This window comes from Nerophis ophidion, linkage group LG11, assembly GCF_033978795.1.
Source record: "Nerophis ophidion isolate RoL-2023_Sa linkage group LG11, RoL_Noph_v1.0, whole genome shotgun sequence".
Taxonomy (NCBI): Eukaryota; Metazoa; Chordata; class Actinopteri; order Syngnathiformes; family Syngnathidae; genus Nerophis; species Nerophis ophidion.
In genome coordinates this window covers 40,740,675-40,759,775 of record NC_084621.1, presented here as the reverse complement: position 1 = coordinate 40,759,775, position 19,101 = coordinate 40,740,675, and the positions used below count along the sequence as shown (strand labels likewise).

Genomic DNA, 19,101 nt, shown 5'->3' with positions numbered 1-19,101 from the left:
GGACATTATGTCATCGGAATGCACCGGCTAGTGTGATAAACTAGCAGTGTCTCTGCGAAGGGCGTGATAACACGGCCCGACCAGCATGACAGATAGAAGCAATGTTTTTTTTTCCTTGCAAAGAAATAGTGCAAACTTATGTTTCTAAACTGGGTGTGTTTAATGCAAAACCAGTCCACATCAGCCACATTGATTTCAATGGAGCGAGACAGTGCATATTTACAGTAGCAGTGAGACGAGTCAAAACAACATTGTGTTGAAGTGGATGAAAGGTAAAAAAGGATGTTTCTCTCGAGCTCACGACAGACGTGACCCTGCTGAGTCGGAACACACTTGGAGAGAGTCCTCTCTGTTCTTGTCGGACTGTCCTTAGCCGTGTGTCGCAGGAGAGAACCTGGACGGTCTGAACTTCATCTCGGTGAAGGGAATGGAGGAGTCTTTACCCTTCCAGTCTATCCACACCACCCCCTGTAGTGCAAAAAAAAAGATAAGATGTGATCCAACGGAAAAAACATGCAAAGACATTAAAGGTTGTGGTGGTCGGTCGAATGTACTTCACCTGATTGTTAGTGTTGATGCCATACAGTCCATTGAGGTTGGTTTTGTAGCAGTTTTTATACCACCAGCCTCCCATGTAGGCCCGAGAACAGTGGATCCCCAAAGAATCAGGGTCCTTGTCCAAGGTTGAGAATGGACGCCCATTATGGTACTTCATGGAATCACCTGTAGCCGACAATCACAATGTAGTATTTGCAAAGATTAACAGGATGTCCTGGGTATGACATTAAACTACATCCAGGCATGAGATGAGAGGTTGTGTGTGGGGTTAGTGAGTCCCAACTAACGTCTATAAAATGCACACAAAGAACCGTTTGCACCTTCTCTTGTGACTGGCGGGCGGTCAGTGCCATAAAGCTGAGCGGGTCCCTGGGTAAATGGGGTGCGGACAACCAACAGGACGGACTAAGTTCAACAGCCCAGTAAGGCAATTAGTCTAGGAGAACGATCTCTGATATAAAATACCCCTTCCAACCCGCACCAAGCCAGTGTGGAAGGTGTAGGCTAATAACCAGCATGAAAAGAGATCGTTCACTATGGCAGAAACATGCTGAAGCTTTCGTCCAGCAGTGGACTGACAACGGCTGATGATGAACAGGCGTCCAAATCCGGTCCGCCAAAGCTTTTTATTTGGCCCGCCGAACATCACTCAAATGGGCTTGATGAAACCATTAAAACTAGAGTTGATCATGTATGCAGTTACTCCTGCCACCCCACAGAGGGCAACAATGAGGCATATGTGTCACAATGATGCAGCAGTAAGGTTAGCAGAAGAAGACTACTCATTCAACCCTGTAATAAATCTAAATAAATTGTGAAAATCTGACTTTTAACAACTAGACAACAAAGTATGAATGTTCTGCCCCCAGCAAGTGCTCGAGTCATTGTTTCCTGCAACGGTAATCTAGGGGCGGTACCAGAAACCAGAGGGTTGCAGGTTTGCTTCCTGCCTCTTGATATCCAAATCACTGCCGTTGTGTCCTTGGGCAGGACACTTCACCCGTGTCACCGCTCACACTGGTGAATGAATGATGAATGAATGATAAGTGGTGGTGAATGAATGATAGGTGGCGGTCGGAGAGGCCGTAGGGGCAAACTGGTAGCCTCGCCAGTTTGCGGTATAGTTCGGTTGGTTGAGTGGCCGTGCCAGCAACTTGAGGGTTGCAGGTTCGATCCCCACTTCCGCCATCCTAGTCACTGCCGTTGTGTCCTTGGGCAAGACATTTTACCCACCTGCTCCCAGTGCCACCCACACTGGATTAATTGTAACTTATATATTGGGTTTGACTATGTAAAGCGCTTTGAGTCACTAGAGAAAAAGGGCTATATAAATATAATTCACTTCACTTCACTTCGGTCAGTCTACCCCAGAATAGGTGTGGCTACAAATGTAGCTTACCACCACCAGGTGTGAATGACTAATGGATTCCCACTTCTCTGTGAGCACTTTTAGTATCTAATAATAGAAACGTGTGATATCAAATGTAATCCATTATTATTATTATTATAACTTCACATGTTTAAGCTTTATCACACAACTTGGTCAGATCTTGGTATGTAGATATTATGCATAAAGATATTTACGGTAGTTTGTTTTGTATTGAAATTGCTGACTTTGGGATGTCTTTTGTATTCGTGGTCAAGTTATTTGTCTGAGAGTTACTTTAATACAAGAAGCGCTACATTTAACCAATAGAGGGAGACAATGATACACCTTAGGACTAATTGTAATGAATCATATTCATTGTGTGCAATGTTTGATGTGGATGTTGTTTTATTTCTATATGCGTAAATAACTGTATTTTATTGTGTGAATGTATGAACACTAAACCTATTTTATTTCTGTAAAATACACAACGGACATAATGTAAAATGCAAAATGTACGTTATACATTTGTAATGTTTTTTTATGTTAATATTTTTTAATTTTACTAACCTAAATTAAGGAAGAGGTGTAAAGAAATATAACTGAGGGAGGAAACGTTTTTACAAGAAGGGACATCAATTCTCAACAAAAATTCTGGAGCTTCTATTTCTTCATGCTGTTAACTATCTGTCTAGCTGCACACGCTACAAAACAAGTAACAAGGGCTGAATAATTAATTTATTGACAGTGCAGTGTGCAATGAAGTAAACACAGTCTCTAAATAATATAACTTGTGCAGGCATTTTCTGATGAAACATCCAAATTTCGATGTCCATAAATTAATTATTCAGCTCTTGAAACTGCGGCCCTCTTCATTATGTGGTTGAATAGCCTTGCGCTAGACTGATACTTTGCATGTTAAGGCAAACAATCGCACCTGCTGTTCCTGTGTATCCCGACACGCTGAGGGCATAATTGTTCTCCTCTGAATCAATGGAGAAGTTGGCGTAGTGAGCATAAGAAGTGTCATTTCCCGACCTCAGGTCCACCCTCAGACTCACTGGACCGATGCTGCTCAGGTTGTGCAGCAACTCGTTCCCTGGTGGGGAGAGACAGAAAGCAAGACCTGTGAGTCATTTACTTTATCACGCTTATCCGAGACCAGCTGTCTAAGTAGGCATGCCCAGACTTCCCTGTCCCCATCCACCTCCCCCTTCTTCAATCTGAGGCGCTGTAGACAACATTAATTGCTTTTAACTAGGGCAGGGGTTGGCAACTCGCGGCTCTATAGCCGCATGTCTTTAGTGCCACCCTAGTGGCTCCCAGGAGTTTTTTATAAATATAGGAAAATGGAAAAAGCTGGGGGAAAAATATATTTCTTGTTTTAATATGATTTCTGTAGGAGGAAACACCTGACACAAACCTTCCTAATTGTGAGAAATAAACATGAATCACTGATGAGAGAATTTGGCGAGCGTGGTTTTGCCCTACTAATTTTGGTAGTCCTTGAACACACCATAGTTTGTTTACATGTACAACAGTTTCCGACGCTGCCACAGAAAGACATGTTTTATGCCACTCCTTTGTCTCATTTTGTCCACCAAACTTTTTATGTTGTGTGTGAATGCACAAACATGAGTTTTGTTTATGTTATTGACTTGTTGGAGTGCTAATCAGGCATTTTTGGTCAGTGCATTATGCCTCGTTTGTAGGTATATTCGAGCTCATTTAAGGTCCCTTACTTAAGTGCTCTGTACTTAATTTATATTTGCATGTCTCATGACACATTATCTGTATGTAATATTGGATGCATTTCTGATTGTTGTTTGTGTCTCGTTACAGACCACAACAAACGTTACCCAGCTTGCAAAGATTGTAATCTATTCATTAGAAGAAGACAGCCTGAGGGCTGTCAAACGATTAAAATATTTATCACGATTAATTGCAGTTTGTTCATAGTTAATTGACAATGAATCACGATTAATCACAAATAAATATATTTTTTCTTCATTAATAAGTGTACTGGACAATTCGTTTAATAATTTATATTTTAACATTATGCTTTTTGAAACAACTCTACACAAAAAGGACGAATACACTTTTAAAGAAAATCAAAAAATACTTTCAGTGTGTTGGTGTCTGGCCAGATTTTGCATTTTGTAGGAAAACAGTATTTGTATTTCTGCTGTAGGAGCACTTGCATTAAGAGGAGGAGCAACACCATTCTTTGGATCCTAGTTTCACGCATTTTTAACACAAAATGGTTTGATTGTCAAAGATGTTAGGTAATCTAAAATGTGATATTTCTACCTGAATAAATGCTTCTAATGTTCTGTACATTACATGTTGTACAAGTTAATGGTAGTCATATCTCTGCATGACAATCTTTTAACCTTCTCTTTTTTCTTAATACGACGTAATAATCCACCTGTTATCAATCAGATGATCAATCAGAACAGGTTATCAAAGAATATTCGGTAGAGATGGGAACACTGTGTAGTGAACTGTAATTACCCGATGTGGGCAGTAGAGGGCAGTGGCAGGCATGACTGTGGTCTTAGACCTCGTCTCAGTAGGAGTGAAGAAGGAGACGAGAAAGTGTTCGGAGGAGCTGTCATGTGTGTGTGTGTGAGTACATGTTGCGCTTCGGCCTATTTAGTTCCACCCACCCATCCATTTTCTAACGTTTGTCCCGTTCGGGATGCGGGGGTGCTTGAGCCTATCTCAGCTGCATTCAGGCGGTAGGCGGGGTACACGTTGGACTTGTCGCCACCTCATCACAGGGCCAACACAGATAGACAGACAACATTCACACTCACATTCACACACTAGGGCCAATTTAGTGTTGCTAATCAACCTATCCCCAGGTGCATGTCTTTGGAAGTGGGAGCAAGCCAGAGTACTAGGAGGGAAACCACGCAGTCACGGGGAGAACATGCAAACTCCACACAGAAGGATCCTGACCCCAGGATTGAACCTGGGACCTTCGTATTGTGAGGCACATGCACAAACTCCTCCACCGTGCTACCCCCTATTTAGTTTGACAGTGCGATTTGTGAACATAAATATAATGCTGATTTGTTCAAAGACAGTCTACTTTCGTAATATTGCTGCCGCTATTACAATAAACTTTATTTAAATCTGCAAGAAAAAATAGGAATATCACAGAATAATATTACAAAACATCTTTGACAAAGAATGATCGTTTTGTAAGACGATTTTTTGTTGTTTTGTTGGTTAGATCGGATATGAAGCTTAGCGCTATAATTGTGAAGCCTGAAGTGTGTGATTGGTAAGAGTAACATATTTTGACAGAGTGACTTTGGAATTCCTCGCTACTGTCTTTTTCCTGCTGAGCTTTTATTCCATCTTACTAAATCAGTTCGAGTAACAATCGACATTTTAACGCACTCGACTGTAATCCAAACTTGGACGTGAAGCTCCTCTCCAATGATGTCATCTCACGGCGACTGAAGGTAAAATGGTCTTGTCTTATTCTTAAAATAACTTGTCATGGTTGTGGACCTGAGACTTGGAAAAATGTCCCGCTTTCTTTGTGCATTTATGCTCGCTATTTTCAAGCTTGTGGCTCCACCGTAACTGGACGACATCACATTTCCTCACGCTAAGGAGTCAGGACCTTAATCGCGTGTTTAAAAAATGATTGCCGCCAAAGGAACTTATAGTTAGCGTGTTATTATCGCATTAAGTTTGACAACCCTACTTTCAACACAACAGAATGGAAGGAGTGAGTGTCCTGATCACGAAGTGGCAAAGCATATCACCCTGAACCTTCTGATACTATTACACACAACAGCTTTAGTAGGCAGATAAAGGGTTTTGTTTAGGTTGGTGCATGGTCTACATAAGTAAGGAACCGCCGGTGTCCTAAATTGGGGCCGACTCACAAAACATTGCCATTAAAAGCTGTGGCTGTAGACAACTTCCTGATGTGTTTATTAACGACGCAAGATGGCTGTAGCTATGTTTGATGCATCATGTAAGGTCATCATTCATGTTGAAGAGGTTAATTTAGCCTACTGAGGTGTATTTATAAATGGTTGATTTATATAGGCTAGTAAGGTTCCATCCAACCATTTCAGCTGGGATGGAACAATCCATATAACACGTCACAGACAACGTCACGCTAACATCACGTGACACCTCTGATGAAGGCTGCAGAAGCAAGGTAGCCCAAACTTGTCAGGTACAAAACTTTACCTTACTAGCCTATATAAATCAACCATTCATAAAAAAAAAAGCTTATCATTCAGCCATTTTATCTTCCCGTGCATGCGCTTTCTTACGTAGGTTGTGCTACTCAGCTATTGATCAAACTATTGTTCGTTACACTTGCTGCACTGTTGTTGGCAGTCGTATTGACCTATGTAATTGGCTCTGTTGCTGCTGTGTTGTTTTGGATATTCTCTTTGGAGTGGCGAACATGGATGTGAAATAGATAACTTTTCCTTCCTTCTTTCCCATGCAATTCAAATCCAAAAATGTACCGAGCCAGAACTCTTCGCTGAGGTTTCCAAAGCCGGCTCTATATTCACTCCAGGTTCTGTAGAAATCTGTCTTTCCACCCATTCTTCTTTGAAACACCTAGACCAAAAACAACAAATTACAGTATTTTAAATATGTACTAGCATTTCTGCTTTTTTTTTTTTTATTGAAATAACATAATTTCACCGTCCAACCGCCTCCATCAGTCTCCATGTCACAGTAGACTCTCACGACCTGTCCCTCCCTGCCCTGGGGATATATGTCCACCTCCCCAGACTGAAGAGCTCCATTCAGCAACTCCTGGGAGCACTCCGTAGGGTACGGGAAACGCAGCTTTCCTGCACAATAGGAAAAAAACCGTGAGTGCTATCAGAAAAGGCTATTGCCCAGTTTGGGGTTTTGTGTTTACCTGTGATGAATTCAGTGGTGACAATGGACGTGTATTGTCCATCTCTCTCGCCTTGTACCAGAACAATATAGCGTGACATGGGTAACAGGCCTGTCAACTTATATTCTGTGATAGTGGACTCCAGGAGAAGCTCCTAATATAAACATTAAAACATCTTCTTTAGTCATCATATCAATGTTTAGGCTTGAAGTACAGTGGAACCTCGATCTATGAAAACCTCTACTTGCGACCTTTTAGATTTACAAAGTTTTAGATTGAGCCAAATAGGCCTCCGCGTACGAACCACGTGTCTGTGTACGAATGCTTCTTTCATTCATTTTGTATCCCGCATGCAGGCAAAAAGCGTGGTGCAGCATTTTGGGGAGGCTGTGCAAAACATTACTGGTCACTTCTAAGTACTTTAGCGTGTCTGCCTTTTCTGTGTTTTATCGCCTTTTGAAACATTTTGTCCATTTTGCCAACTCAATATGAGACTCAAAAAGACAACAGGCCACTGTGGAAAGGAGGGGGCAATCGCTGTGGAGTTAAAAAAAGAAAGAAAAATAAATTAATATTTGCAAGGAGTACATTAATGGCACTCAAAAGTATAGAACCACCGACGAAGCACGCTTCATATCAAAGCACGTTTTAAATGGAGCTAGACCGGACGTTTTTGTAAAAAAATGCCAAAACAGATTTGTTTCAGGAGCTACCTGTCATTTTGCAGCACCTCTTTCAAACAATCCCCCCGATCCTTCTCTTCTCTGCTTTCTGACTGTCTGCTCCTATCTTGTCAGATCCTCTTTTACGGCGGTTGATGTAAGTGTATTTTATTTTTTAAAAGTTTATTATTGTAGCAGTAATGTTGTAGAAGTAAATAATTTTTTTTCTGATAGTTTGTGAGGGCACCAAAGGGACTGTTTGCGCGTGTTGGCAGAGCAGCGCATACAGCACAGTTCAGCTTGTTTTTGTTTTGATTTGTTAATAGAGAGTACATTGATTGATCACTCTGTTGTTATCCGCCCATCCATTCATCTTTTTTTACTGCTTATCCATTTTTGGGTTGTGGGGGGGCGGGAGCCTATCCCAGTTGCACTCAGCAGAAGGCATGGTACACCCTGGACAAGTTGCCAACCAATCACGTAATGTTTGATAGATATACAGTACTGTATAGTACTTCAAATTCTGTTGAAAGTGTACAAAAATGTTAACTAAAATTTTTACTTTATTTAAGCCTGGAACTCATTCATATTTACAAGTTTTTTTTCATGGAGAAATTTGCTTTACTATTTGAACTTTTCGATTTATCAACCCTGTTTGTAAATTGAGTTTCCACTCTACTAATAATCATTTTTTACCTTTGCCACCTCTCCTACCACCTGGTAGATCAGTCTGTAGCTGTGATAAACTATGGTAGAACTTTTCCAAGTGATCAGAGCAGATCGGGCATCCACCTCACTAGCTTTGAACACTTGAGGAAATAAAGAATAAATCACTGTTAAGTTGTTATCTTACCAACAAAATTGTCTTACTTACTCACCATTAGCTGTAGTAAATAAAGTTGTAATCGCTGCGCTCTGCAGACTGTCCTTCTGGCTGAGAACTTTGACAGTGTACACGGTGCCTCTTTGCAGGCCTCTCAGCTGGTGCTCCACTGAGTTTCCAGACACCATTACTGTCACCGTTACATTCGGTGCTGCGGTGAGGAGAATCATTAAATATACCAGTTATCTCGATTTAATATAGTTCAAGCAGGTTTGAAATTCTAACGCTCACTCTTAGAAGACTCATAGCTGATGATAAAGCGGTCCACCTTCCCCAAGCTGGGGCTCCATTGCAACACTGCTCTGGTATCTGTCACGTTGATGGCTCGTAGGTAAGTTGGAGGTGCAGGCACTTCAAATAAGTTACAAAACACAAATAAGATTTTAACAACATGGCTTGCATTGCACCAGTCACAGTATCTCACAAAAGTGAGTACACACATCACATTCTAACAGCCATTATTATTTAAGTGAAATGTCTCAAGAGACAATACTATAGGAATAAAACTTGGATATACTTTAGAGTAGTCTGTCTACAGCTTGAAAATCAATATATATTGACTATGTGCTGGAATTGGTGCTGGACAAGTCGCCACCTCAAGTTCATGAGGAGAAACATGAATTTAAACATGCACTGTGACATTGTGAAGGGAAGCATGACCCGCTCCCTTGGGAAAAGTGAGCCACATTGCAGTTTTTCAACATGATAATGACGGCAAACACACCTCCAAGATGACAAGTGCCTTGCTGAGAAAGCTGAGGGTGAAGCTGATGGTCTGGCAAAGTAGGTCTCCACACATCAAACCAATTGAGCATGTATGGGGAATTCTCATGTGGAAGCAATGTGGATGACTCTGTGTTGACTTTTTCTTAGCGGATAGTACAAATATACAGTATACTGCTTTCAAAACGGTACACTGACTAGTCCAAGTAACATGCCAGTCATGTATTATTGTCCCACAAGAATACATAATAAAATAGTTTCTCAAATATGATGGGCGTACTCGTTTTGTGTCGGATTCTGTGGGGTTAGTGCATTCAGTACTGCAGAAGTCTTTTGATGCTAGAGATGAATGGAATGTGTGGTGTACCTGTGGTAATAATAGACAGAAGAGCATCACTTTGGGCTTTGCCTTGTGTAGAGGTTACAGTGACTATGTAGGATGATCCAGCGGACAACTTGGAAAGAACAACATGAGTCTGCTGGGAGTTCAAGCTAACCGAACGTGTTTCTCCTTGAAGGACAACAGTGGAAATACAATGTTTATCTTGATTAACCCAAGTGGTAGTGGTCTTCTTACATACCACAGCATAACTGACCTGTTACAATGTGGGTGTATGTGACTTTGTAGCCTGTGATGGCGGTCTTGGGTTTGGACCAAGACACCATGAGTGATGTTTCTGTTATGTTCGTAAATACCATATCGGTGGCTGCCTCAGGACCTACAGCAGGAAAATGAGAAGGTGTCGACACATGGATGCATTCACTGTTTCTCAAGACAGTTCTTAGTGTATGTGGCCAAATTTGTTTTACCTGTAGCTGCAATAACTCTGTGAATACTGGATCTTCTGTCAGCAGCAGTACCATGTATGTGCAGGACATAGCGTGTGCTAGCGCGAAGGTTACTGAACTCAACTGACCGCACACTACCAGGAACCACTATTAACATTCTCTTAGTTTCTGCTTTACTTCTGGATCCACCAACTTTAACTGAAGAAGTTGTGATCTCCTTGTGCACCTTGACCTCTTTTGCATTCTTTGCTGCTTGGCTATCTCCCTCAAAAGCCTCCTCTTCAAACTCCTCATAGTCCCTCTCATTGTCTTCAGTTCGCGGCTCTCTTCTGATTACTGTGAAGTTCTTGAACATTCCTTGTGGTGCTGACCACGTCAGGATGAAGCTGTGGGACGAGATGTTCATAACCCTAACTGAACCTAACCCCCCTGTACTTTTGGTCCTTGCCATAGAGCCACCATTGGCGGTTGTTTGGCTCTGTCTATTTTCATCGACAACAGTAGCATTCACAATGTACTGACTTTTTAGATTGACTCTCCCTTTACCGCTCTTAATGTGTGTCCCATCAACAGAGTGCACACTTATGGCATCTCTTCCTTGTCCCGTCTTGTCATCCACAGAGTGTGAAATTACTATATATGTACCATGTCCAGTCTTAATATCAGCAGACTGTTCAGTAATGGTGTCTCTCCCCTTTCCAATTTTGCTAGCATCTGTTTTTCTGTTGTCAACAGAGTTCACAGTTGTATAACGGATCCTTTCACCAGTCTTACTGTCAACAGAATAAGAAGTTATGGTATCTCTCGCTTTTCCTGTTTTCACAGCATCTGTCATTGTTGTAGTTTGTCGGCCTGGCTCCATTTTTCCGTCAACAGAGTGAATAGTCATAGTAGCTTTTTCTTTCCCAGTTGTGGCATCAACAGAATGCATCGCTGTATCTCTACCCTGTCCAGTCTTGCTCACATTTGTGTTTCTGTCATCAACAGAATGCAAAGTTGTAGTATGTTTGCTTTGTTCTGTCTTGCCATCACCAGTTTTTGCAGTGATGATGTTTCTACCTTTTCCAGTCTTACTTTTAACAGAGTGCACAGTTATGGTAAATCTCCCTTTCTCAGTCTTTGCATCCACAGATTGACCACTTGCATTTCTTCCCTGCCCATTAATGCCATCAGCAGAAGACACAGTTGTATCCTTACCTTTAGCAGTCTTCCCATCAACAGAGGGCAAAGGTGTAGTGTGTCTGCTTTTTCCAGTCTTACCATCAATAGAGTGCACTGTGATGGTAGCGCTTCCTTTTCCGATCCTGCTAGTATCTGTGTTTCTGTTATCAACAGAGTGGAATGTTGTACTTTGTCTCTCAGTCTTACCATCAGCAGTCTGCACAGTTATGGTAACACTCCCTGTACCGGTCTTACCATCAACAGAGTGCACTGTTGCAGCCTCCTTCCCTTTTTCTGTTTTGCTAGCATTAGTTGTAGTATGTCTGCCCTGTCCAGTCTTTCTATCACTCAAGTTCTCAGATAAAGTGTCTACTTTGACCTTTTTAATCAGTTTGGGCCCTGAATGTTGAGTAGAATTATTTTCAAATACTGTTGATTGCTCCATGGCGTCTTTTCCAATTCTGGTTTTGTTGGCGGCCATAATCCTGGTAAGCATTTTTGCAATTTTACCTGTCCCATTTGACTTTATTGTTGTCGTTGAAACAACAATCTGGGTTGTGTTACTTTGAGGTTCATCTTTTAGTTGGTCAGATTTAGAATAGGATTTAACTATGGTTCCTTCCTTTACAAATGTGAGATCAGTCTTTTTAGGATCCATGAGTGCTGTGTTGGCTGCAGTTCGAGCTTCTTCATGCTTTCTTCCTCCATGCTTCAACAACGCCTGGCCAACAGTTGGACTGGATATCTTTGTGTTACCCTTTATGATAATTTTCTTCCCATAAGCATCCAGGTTGACTTGTGCTTTTATAAGATCTATTTTAGCTGTAGCTGCTAACTTTGATTTAGTGTCAGCCTCTTTGGTATCAGTTCCCTTCTTTTCCTCCTTCTTCTCCAGGTGCTCTGATGTGCTGGTTCTTTCTTGGTTTTTTTCTTTGATAGTGCTGCTGTCTTTGTTCACCTTCTGGGATACTGTGTCCATTTTTATCTTAATTGTCCCCTTGAATTTTTCTGGGAATACAGAGCATAATGGTTTTCAGTAAATAATGAATACCTGATATAAACATTGTCAGTTAAAGTATCACTTACTTTTATTACACTCAGCTCCTTGGGCACAATCACTGCAGTCTGGACCCAGAAATCCTCCCTGGCAGACGCATTTTCCCTTCTGACATTTCCCATTGCCACTACAATCATTTGGACAATTTGCAGAACATGGACCTAGGCGGCAAACACAACAGTGACACAATATTGGAGAGACTTTCTAACATGTAGGGCAAAACTCATAAAACCTTACATTTCTCTTTTAGAGAGGTCATCTCCCTCTCCAGACGGGCCAAGCGGATTTTCAACCCTGCCATCTCTGAATCACATCCACCGGCACAGCCACCAGGCATTAAACTGATCTTATGTGTCATGACCAAGGGAGCACCAGGTTTTAAGCTTACTTCATGCTCTGTGGTTTGGCTGGGCTCGCAGTCATTAGCAACTACCACCTTAATAGGCTGTGCAGGAGCAGTCTTTACTTTGTTGCTGCCGGAATTTTTAATGAGCGAGGCCTGATCTGCTGAGGCCTTTGCAGAGATGGATGCATCAGTCTGAGCCATGTTGGTTGGTTTTACTCTAGAGTTCTGTATATCATCGGCAGTGGGAAATTTGAGATCTCCAGTGTGGTTTGTATAAGTTGTGGCCTTTTCTTTGACAGATACAGAATTACTGGATGTTGTAGTTTTCGTTGGGGTTGAGAGAGCAGCCTGGGCAGTAGATGCAGGCTTGTCTTTTGAGTTCTTTGTATCAACAGTAGACAGAGATTTTCCCACAGCCGTCTGATTGACAGAGGCCGTGGACCTATTTTTGACAACTGCAGAACTGTTAGCTGTCGTATCAGTCCGTACTATAGGGGCTGGCATGTCTTTGGAGTTCTTCATTTCACCGGTAGAGGGAGATTCCGTAGCAACTGTCTCATTGACAGAGGCAGTCAGCTTCTTCTTGGAGGTTTTACTGCTACCGGCTGACTTTGTGGACATTGACTGGGTATTTAGAACTATGCTGGGGGTTGGCTTGACTTTGGCAAACTTCCCATTGGTGGTTGAAGGAGATTTCTCAGATGATGTCTGATTGACAGAAAGTTTGATTTTATCTTTAGTGGTATTAGCTCGGTTGACTGATGAAGACATTGCTGATACTGACTGACCATTTGCAATTTCAGTGGGTCCATGATTGGTCTTCGTAAACTTCACATCACTGGCTGGTGTGGATTTAGCTAAGCCTGTCTGGTTTACTGACACCGTGTGCTTATCTTTCTTGACCACAGATATACTAGCTGTGGATGCCTTTGACGAAATGGACATAGTGGTGGGGTTTACGACTTGGTTGGGCTTGCTTCTGGCACTTGCTGTGGTGTTTATTGTTGGAGGTTTTTGGTTGGGGAGAGGAGTGGGTAAAACTATCTGATTTATATGGTTTGTCTTTAGGGTGGGGCGCCCATTTGGTTTTGTGGGACCAGCAGAGCTGGTTTTCGTTTTCAAAATGATTAAAGTGACATTGGTTTTAGTCAAGTCATTTCCTGTGGAGTTTTTCTTCTGATTTGTTGTGGCTTGAAGAGAGGGAAATGGGGTAAGGAGGAGGAGAAGTCCCAGTGTAAACAGCATTTTGAGCCAGTAACAGTCACCGGGGATTAGATGTATGTTACTCCTTAGATTGTAAACTCCTTCTATGTAAGTGGTGGTAAGCAAGCTTTAACCTACAAATAAGAAGAAATGAACAATTAATTGTCACGGAAGGTTATACATACATCTATGATATCTATGTACAATTAGGTTATAAAATATTATAAGTACTGGATCCCAAAGGAAATATAGTTTTAAGTCTTAACTCTATGAGTTATGTAAATGTAAAGGTTCACAAGAAATCTAAAAACGTTAAAGCTGTATAATTTTTGTATTACTGTAAATTAAAATATCAATAGTTTTATAACAAATCACTATAGCCTTATTGCAATAAACCATGACTGATCACACTATACTTTAGAAATAGACCATTTTAAATTTAGCCTACACCACATTTGAGGTAACAAAATGTGCCAGTGTTCCGACCCTCACCCATAATAGTTTATTCATCAGCTTGCCCAATCCAAATTAGATGGTTTCGAACAGGAAAGGAGAAGGTGAATTGAGTGTCTGATGGTGAGACCAAGTAGAGAGCTAACAGTGGGGGACTGTATAGAACTGTGGAACATTGTATGTCTTTCACGTCACAGATGCTTACATAAGCTAACATGAGCTCCAGTAACAATAATAAAAGTCATAGAAAAATATTTCAAATAAATGCAAATAATTTGATCAAAATTAAACAACAGGCAAACAATTTGAGATGCACGCTTATCTAAAATTAGAGTTCAGCAATTTTGTGAATTTTTATTTTTTTGTGAATTACATTAATATAGCTCTTTTCTCTCGTGACTTAAAGCACTTAACATAGTGAAACCCAATATCTAAGTTACGTTTAAACCATGTGTGGGTGGCGCTGGCAGCAGGTGGGTAAAGTGTCTTGCCCAAAGACACAATGGTAGTGACTAAGATGGCGGAAGCTGGTATTGAACCTGAAACCCTTAAGTTGCCGGCACGGCCGCTCTACAAAGTGAGCAACGCTACCCCAATTAAGAGTACATTTGATCATCAATACTGTAATTGGCTTTGTGGGATTGCATTTCAAAGTTGTTTTTTTTGTTAATCAAATTCATAACTCACTGTTATGCTAAATCATATGCAGTTTACGTGAGGACCCAACCGAACACAATTACTAGTACACCTGCACAATCTAAAAATCAAAGAATAAACCAAAAAACATTACTATGTATAAAACCATGTTTAATTAAAAACGTCACTTACCCTAAAAATGATTTGGATAGTTTATCTCTGTTTGGTTCCTTCCATCTGATCGGAAAATCATATGTAGACTTGCGGGGTGGAAGGTGAGAGGAAGGATAAAGGAGGCGAGGGATAAGTTTGCTCCTACTTAAGGGACCACTACCTCACTCCCCAACTCCACCCCCAGTGGCCCCACTCTCAACCAACACTGAAAATATTTTAACTTGACAAAAACACAGATGTCATTCCTTTTACTTCAAACATTTCATGGATCTGTGATGCAAGCATTTACTTGATATGTAATTCAAGATTGTATCATTTATGTTTATATTCAATTTGCTCTACAACAAAGGTTATCATTTGCATGCATTTAATGATGACAAACAAAAACATTGACTTGACAAACAGTCCTGTCTGAGAATCATGATTCAGCTGGAATACATAACAACACTGTAGGTATTCTGCGCCCACTGAGGGGTCCAGGAAACTCTCGCTATATGAATTGACCGTTTGTAGGCATTAATGAGATGTAGCTACGCCGCAGTTATGTAAGAGACCAAATATCCAGCGGATTTTAAGGAATGCTCTGTGGAGGACGCGCAAGTTAGACCAAAATGGCCACCCACCATCCCTACTTTTATAAACCACATGAAGACAGGTTAACTGAGGCTTTGCAGCAAACGGGCATGAGTGACATTTTGCAGAGGAGCAACAGATTCAACTATCACAGTATGTTCTCTCTATTAATACAACAGCAGGAAATTACAGAACCTATTCAATTATTATTATTTCAGTCAATCAATCAATCAATCAATTAATTCCTTTATTGTCATTGTCATTAATAACACTTAAGTCATACATGTCAACAAGATTTCGTTTGAGCTTTGTCCAGCGGCATAGAAACTACATTGATGTGCAGGTTGACCATAGTTTACAGTTTAGTTTAGCGTTTGTCTATGAGAACGTGTATAGAGGGACGTGGTGGGGGGGTGGGGGGGGCAGTCAGATGTCTGATGCTGCAGCAATGCAATGTCCAGAGCACGATTATTGAGGTGGTGAAGAGTGAGGTGAATAGATGGTCGGGGCCAGTAAAGGGCATGCTTTTCATTTAGTAGTCTCACAGCCTGGGGATACAGACTGTGAGACATTCTGGTGGTCCTGGCGCGAATCGATCTGTACCTCCTTCCAGAGGGTAGCAGGTTGAAGAGGCCACGTGCTGGATGGTAACTGTCCTTCAGGATGTTGCGTACTCGCTTTAAGCAGCGAGCTGTGTACATGGCACTCATCTCTGGGAGTACAGTCCTTGAAATTTTCCCTGCCGTTTCAACCACTCGCTGGAGGGCCTGTTGGTTTGCTTTAATGCAGCTAGCGAACCACACTACAAAGCCGTAGGTGAGGACATTGCTGATGGCACAGTTGTAAAAGTTTACCATTGATTTCTGCGGAATGTTTGCGCATTTTAGTTTCCTTAGAAAGAAAAGACGTTGGGCCTTTCCGACTGTAGAAGCAGTGTTAATGTCCCAGCATAGATCTTCTGTGATGGTCACCCCTAAAAATTGGAATTGTTTGACCCTTTCTACGAGATTGTTATTAATTACAAGTGGAGGGTGTTGTTTCTGCCTTTTCCTGCGGAAGTCTACAATTAGTTATTTGGTTTTGTTGGTGTTAAGAACCAAGTTGTTTTTAGCACACCGTGAAGCCAGCTGTTGGACCTCTGCACTGTATGCTGTCTCATCATTGCTGCTGATGAGCCCAAGCACTGTGGTGTCGTCGGCATATTTGACAGTGAGGTTGGATGTTGAAGAGGCTATGCAGTCATGTGTGAGGAGAGTGAAGAGCACAGGGCTTAGCACACAACCTTGTGGGGCACCGGTGTTGATGATGAGCGTGGCAGAAATGTGCTCACCTATTTTCACATACTGTGTGCGATTTCTTAAAAAGTCCAAAATCCAGTTGCAGAGGAAGGTGTTCAAACCAAGATTGTGAAGCTTAGATCTGAGTCTGTTTGACCTTATTGTGTTAAATGCTGAGCTGAAATCGACAAAGAGCAGTCTTGCATAAGTGTCCTTAAATTCAAGATGTTCCAAGAGCCTATGGATTACAATAGCGAGGGTGTCTTCGGTCTATCGGTTCTCCCGGTATGCGAACTGATATGGGTCAAAAGATGGTGGTATTGCCTTTTTAATATGTTTCAATATCAGTCTCTCCATGCATTTAGCAGGTATGGAGGTGAGTGCAACAGGTCTGTAGTCATTTAGGCATGAGATGTTGGCCTTTTTGGGGATGGGAATTATTGAAACAGGCGGGGACCCAGGATATAGACAGTGACAGATTAAAAATGGAAACAAATACATCTGTGAATTCGTCCGCGCAGTGTTTAAGCACACGTCTCTATTTAGACTTTAACAAACTTTATACTGTAGGTCCTCAATGGAAATTATTTGAATCACAATTGCAATTGTAAAATGCCACTGTTTCAGGCGCACATCAAAACCACATGGTTATGGTGCAGACTCAAAAGGTCTCCAAAAATATATGAAAACAAAAGGGAAGTATTAAAGGCCTACTGAAATGAGATTTTCTTATTTAAACGGGGATAGCAGGTCCATTCTATGTCTCATACTTGATCATTTCGCAATATTGCCATATTTTTGCTGAAAGGATTTAGTAGAGAACATCCACGATGAAGTTCACAACTTTTGGTCGCTAATAAAAAAGCACTGCTTGTACCAGAAGTAGCAGACCATGTGAGCGTGACGTCACTGGTTGTAGAGCTCCTCACATCCTCACTTTTTTTACAATCATAACCACCACCAGCTAGAGCGATTTGGACCGAGAAAGCGACAATTTCCCCATTAATTTGAGCGAGGATGAAAGATTCGTGGATGAAGATAGTGAGAGTGAAGGACTAGAAGAAAAAAAGAAAAACATAAAGACAAGGGCAGTGGGAGCGATTCATATGTTATTAAACACATTTACTAGGATAATTCTGGAAAATCCCTTATCTGCTTATTGTGTTACTAGTGTTTTAGTGACATTATAAAGTCATACCTGAAAGTCGGAGGGGTGTGGTGACCGCCATTGTCTCTGAGGGAAGCCACGGAGGACCCAAGAAAGTCACAGCTGCCTCTTTGACAGCTGCAGGGGGAACGACACAAGCCCCGCTCATACTTACGGTAAGAGCCGACTTATTACTACAATTTTCCCACCGAAACCTGCCCGTTGACATGTGGTGGAGAAACATGTTCGCTTGACCGCTCTGTTCCATATTAAAGCTTCACAACAAACAAAGAAACACCGGCTGTGTTTGTATTGCTACAGCCGGCTGCAATACACCGCTTTCCACCAACATCGTTCTTTTTTGTAGTCTCCATTATTAATTGAACAAATTGCAAAAAGATTCAGCAACACAGAATTCCAGAATACTGTGTATTTATGCGATAAAACAGACTAGTTTTAGCCGTGATCGGTGCTGGGAGAACATGTCCGGTACCACCGGTGACGTCACGTGTACGCGTCATCATTCCGCGACGTTTTCAACAGGAAACTTTGCGAGATATTGAAAATTGCAATTTAGTAAACTAAAAAGGCCGTATTGGCATGTGTTGCACTGTTAATATTTCATCATTGATATATAAACTATCAGACTGCGTGGTCGGTAGTAGTGGGTTTCAGTAGTCCTTTAAAAATGAAATCATTAAATTACTAAATTATTCATACTTCTAAAAAATGTTGACTCAAAGTTACTTTTATTCAACGTGAAATTTCTTTTTTGTATTAAAAATAAACACAAGAAAATAAGACGAAGAATTATCATTGTGGAAAAATAATGTTTCTCATCTTTTATTGACATTAATACAACAATTTTAAGCCAAAAATTGCCAGACTGTATGACTCGAGCTTAACTGGAACTCTTAAAGGCCTACTGAAATTAGATGTTCTTATTTAAATGGGGATAGCAGGTCCATTCTATGTGTCATACTTGATCATTTTGCTATATTGCCATATTTTTGCTGAAAGGATTTATTAGAGAACATCGACGATAAAGTTTGCAACTTTTGGTGTTGATAAAAACGCCTTGCCTTTACCGGAAATCGCGGACGATGAGGTGAGGGTGAGGGCTCCTCACGTCCTCACATTGTTTTTAACGGCAGCCTCCAGTAGCAAGAGCTATTCGGACTGAGAAAACGACAATTTCC

At 41.3% G+C, this 19,101-nt stretch overlaps 1 protein-coding gene across 1 annotated transcript; it reads right to left on the bottom strand.

Annotated features, from left to right (window-relative positions):
• Nucleotides 1–136: 136 nt before the first annotated feature.
• Nucleotides 137–15,013, bottom strand: LOC133562079 (uncharacterized). Its single transcript, XM_061915919.1, has 15 exons — nt 14,924–15,013; nt 12,331–13,776; nt 12,123–12,254; nt 9,897–12,044; nt 9,683–9,805; nt 9,454–9,597; nt 8,595–8,714; nt 8,359–8,514; nt 8,177–8,289; nt 6,840–6,972; nt 6,617–6,768; nt 6,433–6,529; nt 2,862–3,023; nt 560–723; nt 137–468 (listed from the first exon to the last, which is right to left on the bottom strand). Exons 2-15 carry the CDS (start codon nt 13,682–13,684, stop codon nt 370–372), a joined length of 5,097 nt encoding a protein of 1,698 aa, XP_061771903.1. The 5' UTR covers nt 13,685–13,776; nt 14,924–15,013; the 3' UTR covers nt 137–369.
• Nucleotides 15,014–19,101: the final 4,088 nt, after the last annotated feature.